General features: G+C 34.5%; 1 protein-coding gene across 1 annotated transcript in view; it reads left to right on the plus strand.

Moving 5' to 3' along the window:
- LOC134252573 (serine-protein kinase ATM-like) overlaps nt 1–9,042 on the plus strand; it is a 44,999-nt gene extending 35,957 nt beyond the window's left edge. The window contains exons 4-6 of the mRNA XM_062735076.1: nt 5,796–5,940; nt 7,652–7,816; nt 8,765–9,042. Of these exons, the coding sequence (XP_062591060.1) occupies nt 5,796–5,940; nt 7,652–7,816; nt 8,765–9,042 (588 nt within the window). The remainder of the gene's footprint in view (nt 1–5,795; nt 5,941–7,651; nt 7,817–8,764) is intronic.
- The last annotated feature ends 1,604 nt before the right edge of the window (nt 9,043–10,646 follow it).

The raw sequence follows: 10,646 nt of genomic DNA on the forward strand, positions 1-10,646 counted from the left end.
TACAACGATCACAGGAAAACAAACTGCCGGAGGTATAACTTACCAAGATTCTCGACGTTACTTTAGACATATATAGTCTTTATAACATTTATAAAAATCATTTTCAATTTTTTTTCATCAATTCCTGTGAGGACCGGAAGTGACTGCAGACGCATTTTACCCTATATCTTTTGACTATTCTTCATGGTTTATTACTTGCATAAGTTAAGTGTCTTGATCTGTTACAATTTAAGAGATCTCGTAATGTTGACAAGAAATGACGTGACCGAAAGTCAATTTTTAAATGATATTTGACGCTACTCTATATTTTGTCTGAATTACATGTCCTAAAATCATTTAAAATACTCTTTTTATAAAAGATATTAATGGGATAGTATGATACTAAATTTATGCTGTTTTTCTCTCATAACCCGGAAGTTGCCGTTTTTGTTTCTGGTGGGACTGACATATTTCAAAACTACAAATAAGATGCTATAATGTATTACTAAGAAAGATTCCATAAAGAAAAGTTGAAATTTGAGATTTTTTTGATCACTTTCTGTGACAACTGGAAGTGACAGCAGACGACAATCCTATCCCCAAAGGTTTTGCATACTCATCAAGATCTACCAATCCTGTAAATTTGGTATCTTAATCTCTTACCGTTTACGAGATCTAGCTATGATAACTTCTCAGTTTGAGGACAGGAAATCACGGGACCGGAAGTGAATTAAAAAAAAAGAAGTTATTTGACATTACTGAAGACATTTGCAGTTTAAATAATATATTCAAAAATCATTACAAAAACTTTATCGATAAAAAATGTTTATGGGAATGAAAAATACTAAAATTATGTAGTTTTTCTCTTAAAACCAGAAGTTGTCGTTTTTGTTTCTGGTGGGACTGATATATTTTAAAACTACAAATAAGATGCTATAATGTGATGCAAAAAAAGTTTCATAAAAGAAAAGTTGAAATTTTCGATCTCTTTGATCACTTCCTGTGACGACCGGTAGTAACAGCGAACTATGTTAATCCAAATTGTTTTGCCTACTCATCAAGATCTACCACTTGTATAAGTTTTGTGTCTTAATCTCTTACCGTTTACAAGATCTAGCTATGATAACTTCTCAATTTGAGGACAGGAAATCACGCGACCGGAAGTGGATTTTAAAAATATATATATATGAGGTTACTGTAGATATTTCCAGTCTAAATAACATATCTTAAAATAATGACAAATACTTTATGATAAAAAATATTTATGGGAAAGAAAAAGACTCAAATTATGTAGTTTTTCCCTTAAAACTGGAAGTTGTCGTTTTTGTTTCCGGTGGGACTGATATATTTCGAAACTACAAATAAGATGCTATAATGTGATACAAAATAATTATCATAAAAGAAAAAATTGAAATTTTCGATTTTTTAGATCACTTCCTTTGACGACCGTAAGTGACGGCGGACAATCTTAACCCAAATGGTTTTACCTACTTATCAAGATCTATTACTCATATAAGTTTGGTGTCTCATCTCTTACCGTTTCTGAGATATGACTCGGACAATACTTTTTTTGAAAAAAGCAGAAATCGGACATATCTGACGACCGGAAGTGAACTGTAAAAAACTGAAAACTGCATTTAAAAGATATTTTAACTCTCTATCATCCCTGAAAATTTCATGAAAAGCCGTCCAGTCATCTCTGAGAAATCGTCAAAAGAAAAAGGGAAAAAAATAATAAGAAGAAAAAACAGTGGAATCACTACAGTAGAGACTCGCTATTACGGTGACGGTTTTATACGATAGAACGCTTATTACGTTGTAAATTCAAAGCACAAAACCATTTCTTAACAAATCTATACAAAAAAGAACCGTTTATTACGTTGTCCAAAAACGCCAGGTCTCAGTATTACGATGTAAAAATTCTGTCAAAATTTTTTTCACTGCGTGTTTAAGTGAACTGTAGACACTTAAAACGCTAAAAAACTGGAACACCTGTGCTTTGAAAGAGTGTTAACTTCAGGGCAGTTAGGTGAAAATTTCATTGCAACCTGGACTGTTCCAGCGAGCCCAGCAGATTTGGAGACGTGCCAAAGCCATTGTTAAACAATTAAAGTTTACTCATAAATCTAGCTTCTTCTTTATCTATCTCTGTAATTTTTTTTACATTTGTTTTATTCTTTATTTCATACTTAGTTTAATAAATCAATTTAATAAATAAAAGGTTATATTTGATATTATGCATGTATGCTGTACACAGGTACACATAATGTGTAATTTCGTTTGCAAATAAACTGCGTGAATAAACAGCTTGGGTATCAAACATAATTTGGACAAAATTTGAACTCCACTACAAACGTTTTAACAGCTTGGGTAGTGGCTTGGACTACCTCTCAGTTGTCAGCAGAAATACAAATCAATAATTGCTGAACTGCTAATTGACCTCTGTTCAGTAATTTAAAAAAAATATTTTGACAGATTGCTTGTCTATTTACTTTGACCTTTTTATTTGAATAAAAAAAAATGTTGCTGTTTATTTAGAAATTACTTTTAATTGAATACAAAGAGAATAAAATAATCAGAATTTTGGTTGTTGTTTATACAGAAATGACTATGACTACGAAGACATTGAAATTTTCACGAACGCATTATCTGGACAGAAACGAAAGTGAAAGTATATGTTACAGAAAATGGCGGCAATTAAAAGAAGATTGTCGAAATTTCTATTAAAAAATGTGCTCTATGCTTTTACTTTGATGGAAAAGGAAGAAATAGCATCATGGAAATAAGTTTTAAAGATAAGTAATCAATGAATTAGGTGTATATAGCATATTGGTTAAGAATTCGAGCATAAAAAGGAGATAGAAGGAGAAAAATACACCCCCTAATACAATCACACGTTTTCCAAACGATGTTTTACTATTGCCCTCGGTATTACGATATTTTACCGTTACAAAGTGAACATCGTAATAACGGGGTTCTACTGTATAAGGTCTTCCGTCTGAAACGGAAGACCTTAATAAGAAACAGAGTAAAAACAATATGTTCCCCAACTTCGATTTTCCAATATTACCTAGAAATTTAACCAAATTTAGCATAAAGCATTTATGGGCGAAGGGGAACAAAAATTATGAATTTTATGGTCCCTGTCCCCCTGGGGCCTGAGGGGTGGGACCAAAACTACTAAAATTAATGCAATCTTTAAAAATCTTCTTCTTTACTCCTGGACATCAAGCATTCAAACTGTTTGCATGATTGTAATCAGCATTGAGTTCTCTTCCAAAATTGTGAAATACATGGCCCTGGGGTCAGGGGTTCTTAGGTTCTAGGGTGGGGCTATATAGATTATGTACTAAAAATGCATTATTTCTTTGAAAATCTTCTTCGCTGCTCCTGAGCATTATATAGACTAAATAAATACATAGTTATGTTGAGTAAGGCTGCCTCTTCCGAAATTATGAATTTCATGGCCCCAGGGTCAGGGGTTCTTAGGTGCTAGGGCAGGGCTAAATAGATTACATAGTAAAAATGCAATCTTTCTCTGAAAATCTTCTTCTTTGCTCCTGGGCATTAAATAAACTAGATAAGTACATAGTTCTGTTGAATAAGGCTGCTGCTTCCAAAATTGTGAATTTCATGGCCCCAAGATCAGGGGTTCTTAGGTGCTAGGGCGGGGCTATATAGATTTTAAAGTGAAAATACATTAATTCTTTAAATATCTTCTTTTCTGCTCCTGAGTATTAATCCGATGAACTATGTACATAGTTATGATGAGGAAGGATGCCTCTTCCAGATTTGTGAATTTCAGGGCCCCAGGATTAGGGGTTTTGGTCTTAGGGCAGAGCTCTAATGGTTATATAGTGAAAATGCATAAATTCTTCGAAAACTTTTTCCTTTGCTCCTGGGTATTATACCAATGTTCGAAGTACATATTAATGATGATGAAAGCTGCCTCTTCCAAAATAGTTAATTTCAGGGCCCCTTGGTCAGGGTACTGGGGGTGGGTGGGTGGGGGTTACATAGTCTGAAAATAAATTAATGCTTTGAAATCTGCTTTTTGGTATTAATCAACCATTTATGATGAAATAAAATTTATAATAAAACTTCCAGAATTTCGAAATATGTGGTCAGAGGTTCCTGTTGGGTGGGGTGCACAACTGGTTATTAAGTGGAAATGCATTTTCTCTTTGTTACTCTGATCTACCTCCGGGTATTAAGTAACCAAAGTAAGCAAGCTAAGTGTATAGTTATGATAAGCAATGGTACCTCTTTCAAAATTTTGAATTTCATGGCCTTTGATTTAAACGCGAACCAATTCAATTGTTGGAAAGTTGTTACATGATACACAGGTGACCTTTAAGGCCCCTGGGCCTCTTGTTCATTTTTGGAATGACCTTGACCTTTGATCTTTGGATAAATTTTAAGGTCAAAGGTCAATGAATATTACACAGTTGGTTCCATGTCTCTACAACTTCTCGTTTTGAAAATTTTTAATTATTTGTAAAATTCAAAAACCTTCAGGGGCAATAACTCATTGAAGGGGTTTACGAATCCCCATGTTCCCCATATAACCAAATATGCATGTAAGATATCAACAATAGATATATTCTTGTTTTTTATACGAATTCTTCATCAAAATTTTATTTTCAAATGTTTTTTAGATTTTACATGAAATATTTAAGGAAAAGAAGGTATTTCAATAAATTGCATTTTTAAAAGGGCATAACTCTCAAAACCGATACATGCAAATCAGGTATTTGAAAAATAATTAGAAACATTTGATTTACATCAGCGGTTTAGAACTCTATTCTTCCAATACATTTGAAAGACATTTTTTAAAGTGTATATCAACCAATTTCTTCAAATGTTTATTTCAAAACAGTGTTTCAGACTTTCTGCAGAACTGTGTATTTTCAGGAAAAAGTTGTCTCCTCGTCACTTCCATTCACTAAGCAAAAACGCTGACTGTAGCCCGACATCCTTGTGGAAAACTGACCATAACGACTGTTAAAGTGCTTAAACCATCATGAAAGTTGGTGGTCAATGAAAAGAATATTCAATCTACAGTATGAGTTGTTGATTTAAGGGCTATATTTAGATTTATGAGACTATTCAACCAAAATTCTTGGCAGTGCCTCTCGGTTTGCAGACAAAGTTGGAAACCTTGTGAATTTATATATAGAGAGTGGGGTAGAAATTTTTATAAAATATTAGTTTAAGGAAATTTTCTGAATTGATAGTATAGATTATATCACAAATGTGTCATCCATATATAATTTATGTGAAAAAAGTCTAACAGGCCAGGGGGTATATATTAGGGGGGGGGTGTCCTGTCCTCAAGCACCTGTGTGATTAGCAAATGCCCTTCTTCCAGAATTTTGAATTTTATGGCCCCTGGGTCAGGGGTACGATAGAGGGCAGAGGGGGGCTCTACTTTTATACTGAAAATGAATTAATTGTTTAAAATTGCTCCTTGGTATTAATCAAACATTTTTGATAAGCAAGGGTTCCTTTTCCAATATTGTGAAATGTGTTGACATAGGGTCAGGGGTTCATGTGTGGTAGGTTACTACTGATTATTGATGAATATTACTGATTAGTTGAAATGCATTTTTTGTTTCCCTACCCTGACTATGGGTATTAAGTAACCAAACTAAGCAATTGCTAAGTGTAAAGTAATGATGAGCAATGGTGCCTCTTTCAATATTGTGAATGCGATTTTGTCTAGTTTAAAACATGAACCAAATTCAATCATTGGAAAGTTCTTGCATTATTCTCAGGTGACCTATAAGGCCCATTGGTCTCTCGTTATTTTTTAGGAAGCTCATCATTATGTTATCATGGAAACCCAGTTATTGCAGAAAGGGAAAGAAGCACAGTCAGCAACTGCCAAGGCCAACAAGGAGAAAAGGAAGCAAGAGATTGGAGGATTTTTCAAATTTGTAGTGAAACAGGCAGAAAAAAGTAAGAGAGACAATAATTATAAAATGTCTTTTGTATGCTTGTCAAATGAAATGTTTGATTGCATTATATTGAAACAGTATCCATTCCAGGCTATCCATAAAAAATTGTTTGTTTGGAATAAATTAAAAATTTTTAGCTCACCTGAGCCAAAGGCTCAAGTGAGCTTTTCTGATCACATTTTGTCCATCGTCCGTCCGTCTAGCTGTCCATCTGTAAACTTTTCACATTTTCAACTTCTTCTCAAGAACCACTGGGCCAATTTTGACCAAACTTGGTACAAATCATCCTTGGGTGAAGGGGAATTTAAATTGTTAAAATAAAGGGCCAAGTCCCCTCACAAGGGGAGATAATCAAGAAAAGACAAAAATAGGGTGGGGTCATTAAAAAATCTTCTTCTCAAGAACCACTGGGCCAGAAAAGCTGAAACTTATATGGAAGCATCCTGGTACAGTGTAGATTCTAAATTGTTCAAATCATGACCCCCGGGGGAAGGGCGGGGCCACAATGGGGAATTAAAGTTTTACATAGGAATATATAGGAAAAATCTTTGAAAATCTTCTTCTCAAGAACCACTGGCCCAGAGAAGATGAAACTTATGTGGAAGCATCCTGGGGTAGTGTAGATTCTAAATTGTTCAAATCATGACCCCCGGGGGAAGGGAGGGGCCACAATAGGGAATCAAAGTTTTACGTAGGAATATATAGGAAAAATCTTTGAAAATCTTCTCAAGAACCACTGGGCCAGAAAAGCTGAAACTTATGTGGAAGCATCCTGGGATAGTGTAGATTCTAAATTGTTCAAATCATGACCCCTGGGGGAAGGGCGGGGCCACAATGGGGAATCAAAGTTTTACATAGAAATATATAGGAAAAATCTTTAAAAATCTTCTTCTCAAGAACCACTGGGCCAGAAAAGCTGAAACTTATATGGAAGCATCCTGGTATAGTGTAGATTCTAAATTGTTCAAATCATGACCCCGGGGAAGGGAGGGGCCACAATAGGGAATCAAAGTTTTACGTAGGAATATATAGGAAAAATCTTTGAAAGTCTTCTCAAGAACCACTGGGCCAGAAAAGCTGAAACTTATGTGGAAGCATCCTGGTATAGTGTAGATTTTAAATTGTTCAAATCATGACCTCTGGGGGAAGGGAGGGGCCACAATGGGGAATCAAAGTTTTACATAGAAATATATAGGAAAAATCTTTGAAAATCTTCTTCTTAAGAACCACTGTGCCAGAAAAGTTGAAACTTATGTGCACATGGAAGGATCCTGGGGTAGTGTAGATTTCAAAATGTCTAAATTATGATCAGTGGGGTAGGGTGGGGATGCATTATGTATTACAAGGAGGAAATCTGGTAAAGAACAGAATGGTCAAAGCTTCTCAGGTGAGCGATGTGGCCCATGGGCCTCTTGTTATTAAAAATCTCAACAAACTGTAAAAAGCGCATTTTGTGACTCTTTTGGAGGAAAAAAGAATCTACCATCAACAAAGAATCCTGATTTTGCACAAATCTTGCACTACATAAGTGTTTTGTGTGTTGCATGTTCCAACAGGCCAAGAATTGATTAAATAAAAAAAAATATGTATCTTTTAACTTTTGCTAAATAAAATTTTTCAGGAGGGGCATTTTAATGAGGTGGGAGCAATTCCAAACAAACAATAATTTTATTTTGGACCCATAATTTATGTACATATGAATGCATTGACAGGGGGACCAAAATTAAAGGCAGTCCAGTTAATAAAACAGATATTAGAGGTAATGAGGGATGGATTTATGCTGTCTGCATATGGTTTGGACTACAGCAATATACTGTTGAAAGATGTTTTGACAGTCAGAAAGTATTGTACAGAAATCACAGAGAAGACTTGGCATGGTAGTAAAGTTATCAAAATTAAATTGATATTGTTGCATAAAATACTTTTGATTATTGTTGGCTCACCTGAGCCGAAGGCTCAAGTGAGCTTTTCTGATCAAAATTTGTCCATTGTCTGTTTTTGATGTTGTCATCGTTGTTGTGATCGTTGTAGACTTTTCACATTTTCATCTTCTTCAATTAAGCTGCAAGAAAAGACTGCACATTATATATATGCCAGAAAAGGTTGTATCTACTGTTTCGTTTCCGTGTAAGTCGAGGTCAAGCCACTCTTATTTTTAGCTCAAACTTGTAAACAACATTCAACCAGAACATGCAAAGGTGAAAAAATGTTCTAACAACTTTTTGAAAAGATTTCATCAAAATTTTTGGTCTACTTACGTTCATTCTATGTACTTGAGACCATGGTTACTATGGAAACCTATTTAACTTTTTTCTGCATGGATACAATGGGGAGGAAGAAGTATTGAGGAATATTTTCGATATGGGGCAAACTGAAATTATTTTTACTTTTATTTTTCTCCTTAAATTTAGAATTTTTAGGTTCTGAAACCTGTAATTTTCTGAAACCTATTACTTTTAGGAATTGAACAAAATTTTATCTGGTCATGCAAAAATTCTAATTTGTCAATTTTCCTGGCTCCTTTGTGCACCATGGAGTCTCTTTAATTTAATCATGTAAAAACTACACCATTTCTCAATAAAAACTACACCATTTCTCAAACAACAACAATTTGTAAACTGAAGATACATGAATTTCTGTAAAAAATAAGAGGTCAATATACAGAAATTTCAAACCACCCATGTATTGTAAGTAGAAGTAAGAAGTTTGTTGATAAGGTTGAATTCTTTTAAAAATGGTTCAGCTTACTATTTAAGTTTATCTATGAAAAAAATATACCGTAATTTATTAATATGCTGAGTTGAATGGGAAAAAAATTATTTCAGACTTGATTACTGTGTACTGTAAATTGTTTGGGGACCCAGATTGTGGTTTGGATACAATCTTGCTATCCAGGATCATTCGGTTGCTGATTTCCGCTGCTACTGTGCGCTGTCAACTCAGACCTAAGAAATTCCTGTCATTCTTCACAGAAGTCTTCATGGACATCAGGTATTTTCTTCCTTTACTTGTCATCACCATCATCACATCACTATCGCTACCATCATCATCACCAATATCATTTGTTTCAACTTTCAAGATAATCTTTTGTCCCCTTGCTTAATTTCACTGAAAGTGGGGGATCAATGTAATTAAGAAATAAACAACAATGTTAAAAAGTTCTCTGGGAAATGAACTTTTAGTTGGTCACGTGATCAAATCAAATCAAATTTGATCACATACCAAACTAAAAGTTCATTTCTCTGTGAACTTTTTAACACTTTTGTTTATTACTTATATTTACATTTGAGACGAATAAATTCCGAGTGAAACTGCATTTATTACACGAACAGGCGTTCGGATTGCTTTGTTGTGACACAATGACGTAGGGGACCAAGAAGTTGTTTGGTCTTGAAATTTTGATTCGCTCCAACAATTGAATATTTACAATGATGTTCAGCAGTCCAGTTCAGCAATTCTTTGTTTATAATGTAAGAACAATGATTCCTACTGAGAATAATCTTACTATTTAAAGGGTAATGGAAATGGGTGGCAATTCTTTTATATGCTTTAGAACGTGGCGAAATAAAACCAACAAAAAAAACCGCATCGAAATCGATGCACGATTAACGGAGTTATTGCCCAATGAAAGCGTCTATTTTTACCTGTTATGAAAATCCAATCAAGCAAAAATAGAATTGATCGAAAACGAGGCTATATCACTGTGACGTCACTACATGGACAGATTAGGCGGATTAGTATGGATAACAACGAGATTAGTTCCGACAACACGCCGATATCAGCCTTGATATGACAGATAGGTCTTCAATATTTGATGAACCAGATGGACTGAATGTGGAGCTTGGTATAAGACCTTACCAGTTTGAACAAGAAGCTGATTCTGACGAGGAATTGGTAGTTGAAAACAATGCACACCCAGCAAAGACGAGCGCTTGGGGAATAATGACCGGTTAGAAAATGGCATTTTTTCAATTAAATTGCTTAATATGACAGATGTAGTTCAACATTCAGACTTAATGACTATATAAGGCAACATAAATTCATTAAATTGCGTAATTTATTCAGGGTATGGCTGAACCATGAACATTTTCTGCTGAAAAGTGATTGCCTTTAAGGCTTCATACTTTTGCCTTCTTGTTTGATTACTGGCAAATCTGTTACCAAAAATCACATTCAATATAGGATCATGATAACCCTCCTATAAATTATGATGGCTAAATTTTAGGTAAATATTTTGTTATTATCTTTATTTAATATTGGACCTATGTAGATGTAAGCATATCTTAGCTGAGTTTTTTCTCAGGATTTGAGATTGAACTTGAGTAAAAACTTAAGATTTTTTCGAGAAATCCAAGCAAGGTAGTGCAAATTCAAGTTTGTTCAAATCAATCCCCAGGGGTAGGGTGGGGCCAATGTCCGATCAAAGTTTTACATAGGAGTATATAGGAAAAATCTTTAAAAATCTTCTCAAGAACCACTGGCCCAGGAAAGATGAAACTCATGTGGAATCATCCTCAGGTAGTGTAAATTCAAGTCTGTTGAAATCATGGCCCCTGGGGCTAGGGTGGAGCCAAAATGGCCGATCAAAGTTTTACATAGGAATATATAGAAAAAATCTTTAAAAATCTTCTTCTCAAGAACCACTGGGCCAGGAAAGATGAAACTCATGTGGAAACTTCCTCAGGTAGTGTAAATTCAAGTTTGTTC

This window comes from Saccostrea cucullata, unplaced genomic scaffold, assembly GCF_032062105.1.
Source record: "Saccostrea cucullata isolate Sc308-1 unplaced genomic scaffold, CSIRO_AGI_Scuc_v1 ctg2268, whole genome shotgun sequence".
NCBI classification, from domain to species: Eukaryota; Metazoa; Mollusca; class Bivalvia; order Ostreida; family Ostreidae; genus Saccostrea; species Saccostrea cuccullata.